Source organism: Heterocephalus glaber, unplaced genomic scaffold (genome assembly GCF_053883595.1).
Source record: "Heterocephalus glaber isolate CG9 unplaced genomic scaffold, H.glaber_assembly_v1.0 deba00001472, whole genome shotgun sequence".
Lineage (NCBI taxonomy): Eukaryota > Metazoa > Chordata > Mammalia > Rodentia > Bathyergidae > Heterocephalus > Heterocephalus glaber.
This window is the reverse complement of record NW_028258315.1, coordinates 96,434,348-96,452,789: the sequence shown is the minus strand read 5'-3', so window position 1 is coordinate 96,452,789 and position 18,442 is coordinate 96,434,348. Positions and strand designations below refer to the sequence as shown.

The 18,442-nt window shown below is 40.3% G+C and overlaps 1 protein-coding gene and 1 long non-coding RNA gene across 13 annotated transcripts in view; one reads left to right on the top strand and one right to left on the bottom strand.

Annotated features, from left to right (window-relative positions):
• The window catches only part of LOC110347069 (uncharacterized), an 87,900-nt gene extending 71,385 nt beyond the window's left edge, over window positions 1-16,515 (top strand). Inside the window, exon 7 of the long non-coding RNA XR_015439204.1 lies at window positions 11,943-16,515. This is a non-coding gene — a long non-coding RNA (uncharacterized LOC110347069). The remainder of the gene's footprint in view (window positions 1-11,942) is intronic.
• The window catches only part of LOC147826497 (receptor-type tyrosine-protein phosphatase gamma-like), a 121,043-nt gene that overhangs the window by 42,491 nt on the left and 60,110 nt on the right, over window positions 1-18,442 (bottom strand). For 6 of the 12 annotated variants that reach the window (XM_087181624.1, XM_087181627.1, XM_087181625.1 and 3 more), the window contains one exon: window positions 551-644. The exons of 4 other annotated variants lie outside the window; for them this stretch is intronic. In XM_087181624.1, the coding sequence (XP_087037750.1) occupies window positions 622-644 (23 nt within the window). In that variant the 3' untranslated portion in view covers window positions 551-621. 2 more of the 12 variants (XM_087181623.1, XM_087181631.1) reach the window with 1 other exon arrangement.

The window sequence follows — 18,442 nt, the reverse complement described above, 5'->3', positions numbered from 1 at the left end:
TAGTGTACACCTGTAATCCAAGCACTCTGGGAGCCTGAGACAGGAAGTTCAAGCCAAACCTAGGCAACTTGGCAAGATCCTGTCTCAAAAATTTTAAAATGTATCTCAGAATGAAAGCCCTGGGTTCAGTCCTCATTACTGGCTGGAAAAAAACTGCTTTGAAATTCAGCTTATTTGATTTAATTCTTAAAATTTCTATTTCTACTAAAAATACTTGGCTCTCAGTGGTTAAAAGAAATGTCAAGGTAGCTAAGTGACATTTCAACTTTGGTTTCAAAACTTCATATGATATCATCTCATATGGAAACAGTGCAGCTCAGAACATTCCTTGCAGTCACCTTATTAAGGTCTCTCCCATCAGACAGCTTAATGAAAGTCCAAGAAGATAGAAAATGTCCCCTCTTCTACACTGTTGGAGATAGGCTGATGAGAGGTTAGCTTGCAAGAACCATTCTTTGACATTCTGATTTACACTTGGCTTTCAGCTTATATCCAAGCAAGAGGATTAAATTTCCTCAGAATTGAAGATAGTTTCAGGATTATTACTCACATGCTTAAATGTTGATGTATCTGGTTTTGTGCTTGTTGTCTGGATTGGAATGTTCTGCAGTGATGTTCATATCAGCCGTACAGTGCTGGACTTCCTAGAGACAGACAAACAGCCAGACTTCAGGCATGCTTTAAAAAAAAAGGAACTATAGCCACGAACTGCACTGCAATGTTCAGTCAACCCAGACCATGTATAAGACAGTGGGCCAAAAACATTATACTGTAGCTGCACAATTCCTACTGCCTGGCTTTGTCAGTGCCCTGCTAACATCTGAGTGCAACACACTACTCACGTTTGTGGTGATGCTGTAGAAATAAAAGTAGTGTATTGTCACTCATATAAAGTATAGCACATACAGCTCTTCACAGCACATAATAACTTGATGATAATCACAGGTGTCTCACAGGCTTGTGCATTTACTGCGCTATTTTTCATTCATGACATTAGAGGTACTCCTGCTTATAAAAAAAAAGTTTACTGTAGGACAATATGCCATTTCATAGTGGCCACAGTCTCATACACCCTGTGCTTACTGGGCCTTTGATTGAATCAAGAGGCTATGTTGAACTATACCAACTAGGTCTCTGCATGTATGCTCTTTGGTGTTTATAAGGTAAGGAAATAGCCTGATACAGGTCTCAGAACTAGTCCCTTTCAGATATATGTAAAATATCCATCCAAGAGAAAGTACTCACTTGCTAGCACTGAAGTTGCCATTACTGCCCCAAACCCAACCACAGCTATGATTACCAGAACCATAACAAAAAAATTGAGAAAATGAAAAAGGTATAATGATTTTCATTCTTTGCTAATTCATCAGCCTTCAACTTTATACCAGATTTTGACCTAGGCATTCTGATACAATAGAATATCTCTTATTGAATATATTATTGTTTACAAGAAAAAAGGTATTGTCCAAGTGCGATCAATAGACTAACCTAAAAAATGATGGGAATGAAGATGAACAGAGAAAGCTTAAAACAAGAGATGCCAGTTCAGCTGACTCTTACAAGATGAACAGGAATTTCCAACAGGTACAGTGTCCACCATGATTTGCCATATGCGTATAGGCCTAACAGCCTCTTTTTAAAACCAAGAGACTACAGATTGACTCTAAAGACTCAGTCCTGAAATGATGCTAATATATGGCCCAGTAATTGTCATGTTTGGTTCAGATACGTGTGGCCCTGACAAATTATTTGTTAACTCTAGTTTTATTTCAGTAAACTTCATTTAGAAAAATACAAGTGGCAGAAAATGATACTAAAACATTTATCAGCCATTAGCCAAATACAAGGTTGCTGAAAAGCCAAATTTTTCTATAGTGTATGATTCAAATCCAAGAAATTACTGGAGCTAATAAGGGAAGTCATTAGCAGTGCACAGCTGCTGCAAAGAGCAGGAGAAAAGTAACACAAAATTACAGGAGAAATGTTTTTCACATAGCAGATGTAACAGAGTTTAGAAGCATGCAGGCTTTTTTCACAAAGGAGTTGCATAGCAATTAAAAATGTTTTCCACAGCATTTACATTAAACATAATGAAAACAAGAAACTGTTCTTTTATATTCACAAAGTACTTTCCAGTGAGGAGACGCCTCTTTGCAAGGAGGAACTCACTGTAATCAAAGAATTTAAGATATAAAAACAAAGGGTTACTCTCTTCAAAGGAACCATAATCTTAGACTATCCAATTATTGGAAGCTGCATACATTGAATTTTTCATAACTGCAGGCCTTCCCAGCTGTCCATTAGATAAAAAAATCCCACAGGCATTAACTTTAATCCACCTCGTTGGAAAAGTCTGTTTCGTGATTCTTACCTGTTTCTTATAATGATGAACTCTGCTATTTTTTTTATTATGAAATAGCTTAAAACCTGTGGTTTCACAAATGGTACTTTAAAGGGCCTTAAGGCTGCCTTTGGCTCTCTTAAATGAGAAAAAGTGTGGACACAAAGTAATGAGTCTGATGTGTTGACATGTACAAGAACATAAGCCATGCAGAGCACACTCAGAATACTGGACCTTTTGAAACTGCCTTAAAAGCCTGAGGCGTGTTCTGTTTGAATTGATTCAAAAGGCAGAAAAATATCTGAAAATGGATTTGTATTCTGAAAGATACTAATTCAATCTGTATGCAAGTCCTAAAAACAAGCTGACATTCTTTGGTTTCTGGCTTTTGAAAGTCATACTGATACGGAAAAGTTTTAGATAACTTAATAGATTGAATATTAAGGTAGTTGTAGAAGCAAAATAAGTAATGTGTTCTTTTAAGATTTGCTTTTCCTGTAACTCCTTGTATAAGGTGAAGATTACCTGACTCTAACCAGTAACTTCATTAACCTAACAAAGTTACTGTGCCAGGGTGAATTTACAATGTATATGGCCTATCTTGTGTCTGTGACTTGTAAATATGAACTGGAATTGTATTTACATATCAAAGAACACTAGGGATGAGATAATGGCTAAAAAGGATATAAAAAGGGAAATGCTGAACAAAGGGGGTGAGGATATTGACCAGACTGGTTTCTGGCATTCCAGTCCGCTTGAGAGAAGAAATTTTATTATTCAAATTCTGTGTCTCTGTGTATTTCTTTCCGAGATTTCCGTAACAATACCTTTGGCATGTACCTCTTCAGGGAGGAGTTGTTGAGATGTCCCGAGTGATTTTAGCTTCTGGTGTTTTAGTCTGAGATTCATTTTGGTTACTGATTGTTTTCCCCTGTTGTGTGGGTCTGACCACCCTAGCTAGGGACAGAAGTTGGCCCTCTATTATAATATAATGCAATTGACCAGGACTGGATGGGAGCAGCTGTCTTTGCTGTTTAAAGCAGTCATTCAGTGTGGCCAATCAGACTCTTGTTATCTAAAACCCTTGGTCTGATCCTTTGCCTCTATTACACTTTTTCTTTTTTTTTGTACCGGGGATCAAACTCAGGTCCTTGCATTTGTGCAGCAGGCAGCGAAACCACTGAGCTAAATCCCCAGCCCTATTTCACTTTTTCATTACATGAATGACAGAAAACAAAGGATAGTCACAAATAATGCTAAATCTGATTTTATTAGAACTCATAGGGTTTGCCTAAAGCCTTCTGATTTTGTCTTCTGGATAATAATGTCACCTGTAATTCCTTTCAGTACTGCTTGGCTCATTTAGATGCTGATAATATCATCTGAGCCTGGAGTGACTTTTCTCCATCATAACTGGCATTTCAAAGTTAATGTGATTTTATTTATTTATTTATTTTTGTAAGCACCACTTATTAAAGAGTCTAGAAATCAACAGCAAAAGATACCACAGAACCTATGCAAACAAGTGGAAATTAAATAATACCTTCTTGAATAGTCAATGGGTCATGGATGAAATGAAAAAAGAAATTGGACAGCTCCTACAATCAAATGGTAATGCCATTACAACATACTGGCACGTATGAGACACAATAAAAGCAGTCCTAAGAAGGAAATTTATAGTGGTGAATTCTCACATAAGAAAAACAGAGTAAGCTCAAATAAATAACCTAATGAACATTATGGTCCTAGAGAATCAAGAACAATTCAAATCCAAAGCTAATACGAGGAAGGAATTTATAAAGATCAGAGAAGAAATTAATAAAATTCAGGTTAACAAACACAAAGAATCAATGAATCAAAGAGTTGGACCTTTGAAAGAATAAAATAATCAGGCATAGTGGCATGTGTCTGTAATCTCACCAGTTAAGAGCCTGAGGTGGGAGGATCACTGTGAGCTAGAGGACAGCCTGGACTACATAATGAACTGTATCCTGAACTGCATAACAAGACCCTGTCTCAAAAATAAATAAATAAATAAACAAAACTTAGCTCAGCTTACCAAAGTACGTAAAGAAAAGACTCAGATCCATGCAATTAGAAATAAAAAAGGCAAACACACAGTGGATTCTGTTGAAATCTGGAAGATCATTGTTAACTGCTTTGAGAACCTGTATTGTACTAAACTGGAAAATTTAGGAGAAATGGGTAGATTCCTAGATTCCTGTGAACTACCAATCTGAACAAAGAAGATATAAAAATCCTGAATAATCCAATATCAGTCAGTGAAATTGAGGAAGTAATTAAAAACAAAAACTCTTATCAACTAAGAAAAGTTCAGGTGCCAACAGATTCACTGCCCACTTCTACAAGAACTTCAGAAAAGATGTAATGCCAATATTCTCCAAACTCTTTAATGAAATTGAAAGGGAAGCAGTACTCCCAAAGTCATTCCTGGAAGCAAGCATTACCTTGATTCCAATACAGTATCAGAAAAGGACCTAACCAAAAGAGAGAACTACAGGCTAGTCACCTTAATGAACATAGATGCAAAAATCCTCAATAAGATACTGGCAAATAGAATGCAGCAAATAGGGATGCAGGGATGGTTCAGCATATGTAAATCAATAAATGTAATTCACCACATAAATAAAAGCAATGATAAAAGCCAGATGATCATTCTAGTAGATGCAGAAAAAGCATTTGACAAAATCCAACATCCATTCATGATTAAAAAAAACCCTGAAGAAAATAGGAATAGAAGGTCTTTATCTCAACCTGATAAAAGCCATCCATGACAAACCAACGGCCAACATGATACTAAATGGAGAGAAAATGAAAGCTGTTTGCCTGTAAAAATCAGGAACAAGACAAGGATGTCCACTGTCACCACTTCTGTTCAATGTAGTTCTTGAAACATTAGCTAGTACATTTAGACAAGAGAATAAAAGGGATATAGATAAGCAATGAATAAATTAAATTATTATTTACAGATGACATGATCCTTTACATAGAAGACCCCAAAAACTCCACTGAAAGACTCCTAGAAGTAATAACCAAATTCAGTAGTGTAGCAGCATTCAAAAAATCAAGTGTTTTTGTACACCAATAATAAATTTACAGCGAAGGAACTTAGGGAAATAATACTTTTCACAGTAGCATAAAAGAAAATGAAATACTTAGCAATTAACCTAAGCAAGCATCTTAGTTACTTTCCGTTTCTGAGACATGATACCTGGCACCCAAATTTAAAGGGGGAAAGGATTATTTCAGCTCACGGCTTGTAGAGACTTCAGACCATAGTTAGCTGGCTCTACAGCAGGGTGGCATGGAAAAGGGGCATCACAGAGGAGAAATAGTCCATGGCAAGCAGGCAAGAGACAGCAAAGCAGCAAGCAGCAGCAGAAAGCCCGCTTTCTTTCTATCCCTTTATGTTCTATCTAAGCTACAAGCTATTGATTGGCGCAACCCACACCCAGGGTTTCTTTATTATCCACACCCTTAATACCAGTATCACACCCTTAACCCACCATATTTATACACCCTAATCCAGCCACCTTCCACGCTCCCTACGTATGACCATATGAGGCTCTGGGGGGACATTTACATACTAGCCATAACATTCCATCCCTGGTCCCCAAAAGACTTATGCACATTATTTTATGCAAAAGCCATTTAGTCCATCTCTAAGAGTTGCCAAAATTCTAACACTTTCAGCACTGCTGAAAAGTTCAAGTCCAAATTCTCCTCTGAGATTTAAGGCAAACTCTTAGCTATGAGCTCCTGTACAAATGAAAGTTAAACACTTCCAACATTCAATGGTACAAGATAAACATTTCCACTCCAAAAGGTACAAATAGGGGACAGAAAGGAATGGGAAAAAGCTAGACCAAATGCAGCATGGCAAACATTAAATTCTGTAGTTCTATGTCCAGCATCTGGTGCAATCTGTGGCAAAATGTGAATTCCAAAGGGCTTGGGTGGCTCTGCCTTCATGGCATTTCTAGTGATTGTAGTTCCCATGGTTTCTCCCTAGAGCTGGCTTTGCTCATTCCTTGTGACTTTCCTCAGACAATCCACATTCCTGGTTTCTCCAACCTTCTGGGGTCTCCATCGGACTTTCAGCTTCACACACTGCCCTCTCAGGGGCACACTGCCTGGCCTCCCAGGCCTTCTTGGAAGACTTCCTGACCCCACAACTCTTGTATTCTCAATGCACCTAACACTAGCACCATGTGGATGATGCCAAGCTCTGCTGCCAGCTGGAACAGTAGCCAGCCTTCTGTCTTTGTGGGCTGTAGGGGTTGAGTGTCTGGATTGCTGAGTGCTGTGAAACCAATCTTGAGGATCAAATTCTCTAAGTTGCCACCATTTTGGAACACAGTGCTCTGGAGCTGTCTTTGTAAAGCAAAGTCTTTCACCTTTGCAATTTTGAGGCTGAAAAGTCTGGAGTCCGCTGCTCTTTGTGATATCCTCAGATCATTTTTCTATTGTTCTGCTCCTTTTAAGCAACCAAGTTCTCCTCTGCTCCATCTATGCAGGTCATAACTTTATTGGATCTTTCTTTCTGCCCAAACTCAAAACTTTTCAAATCATTTCATTGGGCTGTTTTCTCTTGATTCTCAACACAGATCTGGCTAAAAGCCCCCAACAGTAGCTATGCTACCGGCTCAACATTAGACTGTTTTGAAATTTCTTCCACTAGATTACTTAGTACACAGCCCTTAATCTCAGTCTCAGGCAAAGTCTCTGGACACGAGCAAAATGGAGACAAATTTTCTGCCAACGCATAACACATATGATCTGGAGTCCAATAGTCGCTGCTGTCCTTTTTCCTAACTGAAACCTCCTAAGCATGGTCTTTACTGCTGCATTTCTGTCAGCATTCTTTTCTTCTGGAGTCTGATCAGAACCTCCCACGAAGTTCAGTTTACAACATTCCAGGGATGCTTCTTCAGCTACCCTCTCCATACTCTTCCAAACTCTTCCTGCAGGCCAGTTTCAAAGGCCCTTGAACCACATGGTCAGGTACAGTCACAGCAAGGACCTTACTCTTGGTACCAAAATCTGTCTTACTTTTCTTGTTGCTGTGACAAAATATTTGACACCCAAAGGTAAAGGAGGAAAGGGTTATTTCATCTCACAGTTTGTAGAGGTTTCAGTCCATAGTTAGCTGGTTCTAAGGAAGGGTGGCATCGCAGAGGAGAAATATTCCATGGCAAGAAAGCAGGAGATAGTGAAGCAGCAAGCAGCAGCAACAGCTGTTAATGTGATTTTAATACATGTTAAAACCCTTTAAAGTGACACTGGTCCTGACAGTGTGCATAGTAAAGTTACCTGTTCAGCACTGACAAAAATTTCAAGATTAAGCTTATAATCTTTATTGTTTATATAACAAGCCTTGAATCCTCAAAATGAATATTCTAGATATTAACAGTCATACAGCCATAGGAGCAGCCAGTGGAAACAAATTTTACAACAAAGATCAAAAACTAATATTTGATACGGCCAAAATTCTTGAGAGATGAAATAAGTGAGTCACCTCCTATCAGGAGTCACTGATGTGAGAGGGTCTCTAAAGAGCACACGAAGACCTACTGTCCTTGAAGACCTTCTGTCCTATCAATCTGTGACCCCATTCAAAAACAAAACAACTGAACAAAAGCATAGCTAGCAATCTTTCAGATTAGTCAGCAGAATGAGTGGAAGAAATATTCTGGACCTGGTGACCCAGCATTAGATCAAGTATTTCTACCGTTCACGCAGCCTACACTTGCGTGAAGGGGTCCACCTTACACAAGACTGATACGGCTAGGTCACGACTTGCCACTGCTTGTGGAGTATCTGACACAGCTGATCTTCTACCTCATATAATCTCCTCAGGTCAAAAAATGCTCCAAACTGACTTGCAGTGTGGTGCTGACTTTTGTTAGTCTCTTACTCCAAAGCCTCCAGATAGATTCTGGATTCCTTCAAGCCTTTCAAGTCCTTATTCCATCTTCTATGCACATCCTTTCCGGTCTCAGTTTTCATTCTGTGCCTTTGGAAGGACTGCGGATTTTATGCTCTATACTTTATTGTCTTTCACTGTTGTTCTCTTCCCCTGTCAACTCCATCTATCTTTATCTGCAACAATTGCCTTTGCCCTTCAAAAAATCAGTCCATCTTTGGAGAGTCCAATGTAGCACCATTGTCTTGCAGCTGGTCTGTAACATAACATGTAGTATGTAAAATTTAGCTCACTCACCTCTCCCCCCCTTCATAAAAGCCTCAACTTCAACAACTATAATTTTCTCTTTAATAAGGGTTTAAAATATTTTTAAGATATTCAAGACTGAACTGGGATCATGTCACAGAGGATCAGGAAATGCTGTGGTTTGATCTCTGCCTTCTTGCAGGCAGCAGTCTTTGGGCAACAATACATCTTCCCCCAGAGATTTCCCTGGATGTGATAGTGATTGTGGCCACTGTTGCCTCAGAGCATGGGGTCAGGTGGACAAAGCCTTTTTTCTTGATTTAAGATGAACAGCCAGGGCAGATCTAACTCAGATGGTTAACTGTAATAGGGGAATCTCCCAAAGTGTCTTGTTAAGGGGATATGGACCTTTGGCCTCAATTCTGTACCCCACCTTCAGAGTTCTGATTCTTCTAACACCTGCTTCTCAGTTCTGTTGGTGTATGGACCTTTGGAGGTCTCCCCTTTTGAAAAAGCCTACTTAACAATGCTTCTTGCAAAGCCTTTTGCTTATACCTGTGGGCCTGGAGAGAAGCTGCTAATCTGTTAAAAACATTCTGGGATGCTGCTTCCTTGGAAGGTCAGTGATGATAAAATCAGGTCAGGTAGCTAAGTGAACGGAGCCACCAACACTACCCAGAGACAAGGACTGATGTTATTTCCAGTGGCTGTAAAGTTGTTTCAAGCTGTGATGTGACCAGATTTTCACACTCTCCACCATGTACCTGACAAAGATAAAATGCTGACTTTCAGCACCATTTTTAAAGAAATAATATTCCCAGTGAGTTGTTTTCCTCATTCCCCAAGCAGCAGAATCCTGAAAACATGACAGCTATTCGCCACAATTTTTCTTTTTGGTGCCGGGGATTGAACTTGGGACCTTGCGCTTGTGAGGCAGGCAGTGGAACCACTGAGCTAAATCCCCAGTCCTATCACCACAGTTTTTACTTCCAGGATTCTTAAACCAGGCGGAACAAAGAGAACGCTGACTGAAATACCCAATTGGAATTCCTAGATGTCTTTCTCCATGGAAATTTAGAGCTATACCTGCTTTATACCAATTACCTTTTTTGGCCTGTTTTATACTTTAGTTGTGTACCCTCTGCTCTCGCCCCACCCAGCCAGATGGATATCTTCGGGGCAAGGACTGTAATTTATCCTGAATGTCCTGTCCAGAAAATGGACTGCTCCGTACCTGACAAATGAGTTGTTTTATCTCCTCTTAATAGCCAATAATTGAGTATTAAGTGGTATTTCTCTCTACCTCAACAGATGAGTACTTCGATCAGCTCCAGGTCACTAGTGAGCTGTTGAGGATTTTCATAGAGAGCTCCTAATTTGGGTCTCCTTTTTTGGTTTTCTTGGCCAAAGCATAGACAGTTTAGTTACTTGATTATTTTTTCTGACTCTTGTTCACTGCACAGCACTACTTCAGTGAGAGTCTGGATGGCATGTGGGTTTGAGTCAGAACCCTGCTGGTGCCATTTGAAAGCTTGGCCCCTGAACACCTCAGCTGTCTCCTGCATAAAGTTTCCTCACCTAAAATGGCAAGAGTGAGATAGCACCCATCCAAGGGGGCAGTTCTGAGGAAGGAGTGCCACATTACACACACAGTGCCAAGTAAAGGCAGGCTGTCATCTTCACACACAAATGGATATGAGGCTGACATTACTATTTTACCTCAATGTAGGGCTTAATTTCATTCCTTTGATCATTACACAGGATTTTTTCTGGTCTTTCTGATCTAGCCTATTACTATCTCTGTTTATAAAACACCCTTAATAGTTGCTTTAGTGGCCTGTTACCACTTTTCCATTTTAGCAGAGCTCCCAATAAAGAATGTTTGTGTTTAGAATACTTCAAGTTTTTGCCAAATTAGAAGGTGACAGTATACTGGTGAGCTTTTGCACTGTCTTATTCTCTTTTATATTGCTGCTTTACTGTTCTTTTCAAAAGAAAGGCTATTCTTCCTGTTGTGGAGAGCTTCACTATTAAATTTGCCAAGTCAGGAAAGACGGAGATGGCGACACAACAGTGTCTCCTTCCTCCTTGCCGGCCCCACCCTGCTCCATAACTATCAGCTAATAATATTAAGCTGTAAAGCTGGGAAGAGGTGACTAAAGCTTTTAGCCAGAATATTCCTTTAAAGGATACAAATAGGCTATAGATGCCCAGGATTTGTTCACTCACAGGATTTTGATGCAGCAAAGCCTATTTTAAGACTGATCAAGTTTACAGAGGTGTAGTTGATTACTTTGAATAATTAAATGGCGACAGAACCAGCTGTGATGAGTAGCACTGGAGTCTCAAATCATAAATAATTGAGAAACCAGAGTTGCATTTGATCATCCTGATCAAATTCTTCTCTCTAGAGGATAAATGTTTGTCCTGAATACCAGCAACATTGTTAAATGCCTCAGTATTCTTGCTCAGTCATCCAGCCAACAGTCAATGAACTAAATCGCTTCAACACCACACATATTTGCTGTCCTCATGAATACAAAATGCTTGACTTAAACCATGCTCTCTGTAGGTGAATAGGCACCTCTTTTGGGTCAGCATCTAACAGGAGCGTTAAATACTTAACATGATTTTCTTCCATAAAACACAGGACTTTGCAGAATAAACCAGGATCCTTTCCTTTCTCTCTACCACCAGTACTTCTGTTGTCTTCAAAAGCAACTAGAACTAAGAGAAAGAATTAAAATGAGTTGTCAATATAATTGCCCTCCTGATAGCCTTTGGGGATTCCAAATTTGCATGGAGACGGGATTTCGATCCTATTCTTATTTTTCATTGTTCGTGCAGGATAACTTCACCTCCCAGCTGTATGGCTCCTCCCTGATCCCCAAGGGCTTCTCCATAGCCTCATTTGAATCCCACAACCAATTGTGTGAGAAGAGGTAGGCAGGTTAGCTTCATGGTTTCTATTTTAAAGTAGCAATGAGACAGAAAATAACCGATTTACCCACAAAGCTAGAAGACAGCTGAGCTGCCATGAAAACTTGGCCTCCTTGGCACAACTCTTGGTGCCAGAGCTGTGCCTTAGTTGAGCGCCTCAGTGAAGAAAAGGGCAGTCTGTTTAATAGCTCCTCTTTGCCACCCTGTCACTGCTGAACTGGCACGGGACCCAGAGTTGGCAGGGTGGTGCATGTTACACTCCACCTTGTTTCCTACACACCAGCTTTTAAAATCAGAAGGCAGCGTTAACCCATGTTGTTATTAATCCTCCAAGGATTAATAATTATGAAAAGGTATGAATGATTTGTTTTCTTTCTTAAAAATTCACCCAACACTTTCATATAAGTTTATCACTCACTTTTACAACAACTTTAGGGAGTGGCTAACCTAAATGCCATTTTTTAAAAGGTGGAAACTGAGAAGGATCAGAGATGAAATGATTGAACCTGAGCCCATGAAGGTCCTACTGGCAGTGCCAACACCCAGTTCTTCAGATGCCAGACCAAGTGTCCCATGCTCCATTGTGTGCAGCTCAGAAATCACAAGGGGCGAGAGAGCTCTGACTTCTGACTGCTGATCCCATCCAGAAGACAAAGAACATCCTGAAGAATCATCTCCATTCATCGGCCTTTTCTCTACCACTAGTTCTATTCTTTCATAGAAATACACTTTGGTTACAAATACAATGAACTCTTTCACTTGGTTCTACTCAGGAAAGAATGCTTATAAAATTCACAATTGAAATAAACAAAAATTTCCAGTTATTATTATGTTATGCTTACAAGAAATGTAGATTGAGTTTACAAAAATTTCTGTGAAGGAAAATTTAGGTTTCAAGAAATTAATTTCTAGTCTTGAAATATACTTCATATTCCTTGGAGAACCCATGCTGATTATTAGAAGGTAAATCATTGGTGTGTTTACCAAATTGTTTGACAGGAATGGCTTCCATGTTACTTGAGGAAATAAAATGATATTCAAAGCCACATAGAATATTTCCTAAAAGCAAATGACACCAATAAAACAAATCATACTTACTCAAGACAAATATTTGATTTTTGAAATTGTGCACATTGTGTCACCTGAAATAGATGTCCTAAAGAAAGATGTTAGGAGTTATTGTACGTTATGATCTCATTAGTACCTTGAATGCCTGTAAGTTACATTAAATATTAGAGGTTTTAAAAAAAAAGTATGAATAAGGAAAATATGGTATTTACACAGAAGGGAGTACTATGCCATAAGGAAGGATAAACTGGAGACATTTTAAAGTACATGGATGCACCCTGAGACCATAATTTTATGTGATTAATCAGACACACATTTAAGCAGTACACTCTTTCTCTTATGTGACAAACCGAAAAGGTAAATAAGGAAATGTAGGACATGTACTGGGAAATACGAACATCATCAAATGGGAAGTAGAACATGGGAGGGGGCAGGGGCAAGGGAAAGAAGGGGAAAGGGATTAAGAAAAGAATGGAAGGAACAAAAGGGAAACAAAGCTTTTGTAAATGGGGAGGGGAAGGAGGATTGAAAGAGCAAAGAAATAAAAAAAAATATATACAGATACAAATTCCTTCTAATGAATATGTTCAGTATTATGGCAAATTTGTACTAAAAAAAGGTACATGGAGAGTTTACTTTTTATATTCATGGCAATTTACAACCTAAAATACTATATCATACACTTAACTAAAAGTCTGAATTTCCAGTCTATTTTCCATGAAATGTTGCCATCACTTTTTAAAAAGTTGCTCTTCAGTGGGGTTCAACTTAAACTTGGAGCACTTAAGTTTTACGTCCTCTGTGAAGTCTCCACAATCATACAAGGGCACACAGATGCTCTTGTACCAGCTGGCTCCGGGTACAATGCCATGTATCTTTAAGTGTTCAAAATTTTCCTTAAAGACAGCTGTGTCTGTATGATGCCAAATAATCAGACTGAATTAACTTGGATTTTTTGGTGCTGACAGACTAGGTGTAGATGTAGGAAGAGTCCACGTTCCAATTTATGGTAGTGGTGTCACTTCAAAAGGCCATTTCCAGCTCAGGATCCTGAAATGTGTGGGAGGCTTATTGGTGGAGCCAGTCTGATTCAGGAGTACTGCTGCGGAACAGCTACAACCACCTCACTGGAGTGCCCCAACCTGGACTCCTCCTCCCTTAACCGTCCCTGCAAATATTTCCTTTTTAAAATACTCTGCTGAATTTGAGATAAACAACAGACATGACATTTACTTTATTCAGAGTGAAAGATCTTTGGCAAACGCACAAACATCTAAACTGCCACAGATGCTTTTCTTAGCAAAGGGTATGAAGATCTGTATGTGTAAATGAGGTCCTACTTTGGCAAGAATTTTATAGATCCAGGCCTGACAATCTGATTTCTCTTCATCTGCTGACAGTTAACATTGACGATGTCATTCCTTCTCTGCTTTCTTTCTAGAGAGCAAAGCTCTAGGGTGGCGTTTTGCATCTATTGACATTGTCAAACTCAAACCCTTCTTAGGTGAAAAATAGCATTTCTCATACTTTAAGACAGGTGATTTACATGTCCACAATCTAAGTTTCTTAGCATAGAAATACTACTTATTATATAGGTGGTGCTGTGTATGCACAAATTTGGTCTATGTGAACAATTCAAGTCCTGATAACTCTTAACAGGCAACCTTATGAAAAAAATTGCCAAGTTATTTACAAATATTTCAGGATTGAAGATATTCATGAATATGCAATCAATTTGTATGCCCAAGAAATCTATACCTCCCGTGACGTAACATTAACAAACCAGCATTAACAAACTAAGCAGAGCCAGAATGTTTGCCACAGAATATTTGGCAGAATGCACAGTTCAAGAACAATTTCCAAATTTATCTGATCACTTCACATAAAATGTTTAGCAGTAAGCAAATTCCGCAATAGTGATCAAATGACAATGAAAGGCAAAGTTAAGCTGAGGAAGAGTTCAGTATGTACAAGTTGATGAGGAGCCTCTGAAAGACTGGCCGAAAGATAATCTTTGCACATGGAGCTTGGGACAGAGCCTGAGCCCATTTGCACCCAGGGTAGTGGTGGTGAACCTTTTAGAGCTTTCAGTGATAACAGCCTGCTGTGGGATGTGTGCCATCAGTTCGCCAGCACTGCCTGGAGTATACAGACCACAGCAATTCTCTTTATTCAGGCAGAGTGACACAGTGGTATAGCAGAGAGAGCACAACATTTATCCTAAAGGGATAGTGTAGAATTTATGATTCCTAATAAATGGATGGTGCTGTACGGCCCTAGCTCTGAACAGTCAGCTTTATCTACTTTGCCATAAGACAAAAGACTTTAATGATTCGTGGCAATGTAAAGGTCTTAGCCTCCTTCAAATCATTGAAAGAAATGTGTTCAGGCTCACAATTTATTATTTTTTCCCTAAAAAGAGCTCCGTTGTAATATCCAAGCTGATGTCGCATATGCCTGCTAACCCCACGGCTAGATGCAGCACAACTCCAGAAGAGCTCACTACAGATAACCATGAAGTATGTGACTCACTAGTCTCTGCAGTTTGCATCTTTACTCCCAAGGGAGTCTAGCCACACCCTCTGGGTTTCCAGGCGCCTCCAATAATGTCAGGAAAACACCAGATAGGCAGATGCACACAGATGTATGCTGTGCTCCCCCCGCCCCTGTCAGCTACCCAGGTGACACATCATTTGTCTCAAGGTAAAAGCTGAGGTCGTAAATCATTTTCTCTGTATTACGATGGGTATAATAACTAATTAGAAGTCCTAATCATTCTCTTCTCATCCAGCTTTTCTATTAAGTTGTCTCAACATGAGCCAGATGATTATAAAATGAATGTAACCAACAGAAGGCTAAGCAATTTAGAATAGCATCATGGGCTTGATCTGCTCAGTTTTTATCTGCAAAGTTCCTCGTATAATAAGAAAGTGTCCACCTGGAATGTATTCTTTCTGAGCTAAATGTCTGAGTTTTCAAGACTGGAGAACATAAGCAATGATTAGTGGCCGATGCTTTTAACGTACTTAATATGTATTAACATGAGAGAGATACTATTTTCACAGCCACTTACTGAAGAGAAGAGAAGTTTAGAGTCATTCAGGCTGGTTTCTGCTCACAGGGCACATTTGTGTTGGAGCAGAAGATGGACTAAGAAAGTGAGGGTCAGAGCAGTGTGTAACTGCAAGGTGAACGCTACATGTGGCATAAGAGGGTGGATTTAATGACTTAGTGAGAATGAATAGGACGGACATGGTGGTGATGGAGAGAGGTCCAAGGAAGAAAGATGGGCTGGAGTCAAAGGGAATATGTTTCCACCAACTACAGGTTTAGAGGGAGACTCTTACAGTCTAACAAAACACTATGTAAAGATACATTTGGTATAATGAGAACAGGGCCGCCATTTGTTGAGCCCTCGCTGGTGGCCAGATACCCTGGTAATGCTCCCCCCGCCTCATATATTTGTCTTCACAATAACCAGGTGAAGGGGGCCGAGGATTTAGCTCAGTGGTGCTGCCGCCTGCCTTGCAAGGGCAAGGTCCCGAGTTTGATCCCCCAAACCAAAAAAAAAAGAACCAGGTGAAGGGAACGTAGGCCTCCTCAAACACCCTTGAGGAGAGTTGATGCAATTAAGTGGCAGAGGTGAGATTTCAAGGCAGGTCCACTGAACCCAAAGCTCTTGCTCCTCCCTATCCACGGATACCGTTTGCCTTCACTCTCAAAGGAATTTCAAGGAACAACAAAGCATTGGACAGAATATCTTGTATCATCTGATAAACTGTTACATTATAATTGTGCCAGTATTTTCATTTATAGGATTTTTCAGACATCTCGGGTCTAAGTTAGGCAAAAACCTGCCCCTTACTTGCTATTTCTAAATCACCCTATCTGAACATATTTCAGACATTCAACTGAGAATCAGTCTGTGGAGAGTGTGCTTATTGTTATATTAAATATGATTCTTTATACTTGGTTCCAAGGTCTTAGCTTTTTGCACTTAGAATTCAACTGTAAAGGAGAAATCTTTTGAGGGGATCAATCTGCAACAAAACCCTTGTATTAGTCTCTGCTTTTTAGAAGAGGGCACACTAGCTGTGCATGCAATCCCCCAGCACTCTGGGAGGTTGGGGCAGAGGGATTGCAGATTCAAGCCTCACCTGGGCAATTCAGCAAGACGGTGTCCGAAAATACAATGGGCTGGAGATGTAGCTCAGTGGTAGAGCGCCACTCTACCAGTACCACAAAGAAAAGAGGGTGAACTGAAGACAGCAAATGCTGAGAAGAAAGCACCAAGCCTGAGATAGCTACCCTCCCATACAACTTGGCAGGAAATAGAGAACAGTGCATTGGAACACAAACTAAAGCTGTTTCCAAAATCTGGTGTTCGGTCTCTGTTGTACTAGCATCTTCAGAACCTTTAAAGGCCAATCACTAATACTTTGGGCTTCTCTAAACAGCTCACCTATTACACTGTACTTGCTTGTGCTTAATCTTGAGGGAAATCGGATAAGTAAACAGAGAAAAGGTTAACTTTGTTGTTTACAATCTGTGCTTCCATATTAGGAAGGAAAACTCAGCAGCCGAGGCTGTCCCGAATGTACACCACAGGGAGGAGCTGCACGGGGGCCTGCACTTGGCCCCTGTTTCACAGAAGGCCACCAGCCTGTCCCTCAGGCAGCCAGAGGCAGTGGTGTGGGCAGAAGAGCCAGAGCCAGGCTGCCTGGTGGTATCCTGCCTCTCCGGGATTCCCTTCCCTCCTCTTGGCATAGGAGTAATAACACTATCAACTCATAGAGGCTACGGAGAGTAAACAAGAAAACTACTTGGGAAGAGTACGTGGCGTTTGGTGAATATTTAATAATTACGAGTTGTTAGGTGGCACTTGCTTTTTATGCATGACTCTGTGATCTACAGGCTGTGTTTCTTCTCATTTTATAGACGAGGAAACTGCCTCAGAGAGAACTCAAGAGCCCACAGACATCCAGGGACAGGGCCCAGCTGGGGCTCTCCCCCGTGACATTTCCTTCCTAGGCCTCACACTCGAAAGGAACTTTACAACACAGTTGAAATTATACGCTCTGCTTTGACAGTAAGCTTCAGTTTCCTGGAGGACTCTCAGCGGCAGGCTGGTCACCTTCAGGATAGCAGATAAATACAGGTGCCATATGCTGAGTTGATTGGCTTCTGGGCTGTTTAAGCAAAGATCCTTTCTTGCTCCTTCCTTGGGAAGTGTGTGGAGACCACCGTATTTTTACATGTGTTACATACATATAATGTCGGAGCCCCTTAGGTCACCTGCACTGCAAGCAACCCCTGCAAAGTTTAACCCTCAGTAGAGCTCTCGCACCAATCCCAATTTCCAGTGAAATGAGTCCCTGGGTGTGGAGAAGAGACAAAGCCCCAGCACAGTGCTTAGCTCAGATCAGTGCAACTCAGACCTTCCCCAGTCCCTTGCCTTCCCCAGGCCCACAGCTGGGCTATTATCAGGCAGGTTAACCACACCTGTAGAGGACAGACCTCAAGGTCACGTCTGTCCCCTCCAGGCTGCCTTGTCAGCCTCACAGAGGCCGAGTTCAGGTTTCTGGGCTTGGTAATATCTCTTGGTAATGTCAACTTAGGAAGATAAAACAAACATGAAATCAAAAGAACATTATCAAGACTGCAGTCCCTGAGTTAGGACACAACAAACAGATTTTTGTCTGAATCAGATTTTAGGATGCAAGCAGTGTTGTGGAGACTGGAACACTTTGTTTCCTGCCATAAAAAGAAATCTCTTCATTATGGCACACTGAAGTCACTAAAGAAAGGGCTTCATTATAGTCAAAAGACCAATGAATCTCCTTTGGAGATAATCTCTGTATAAATAAAATATGCCAACAAGGTTGGTTTAATCCCATGGG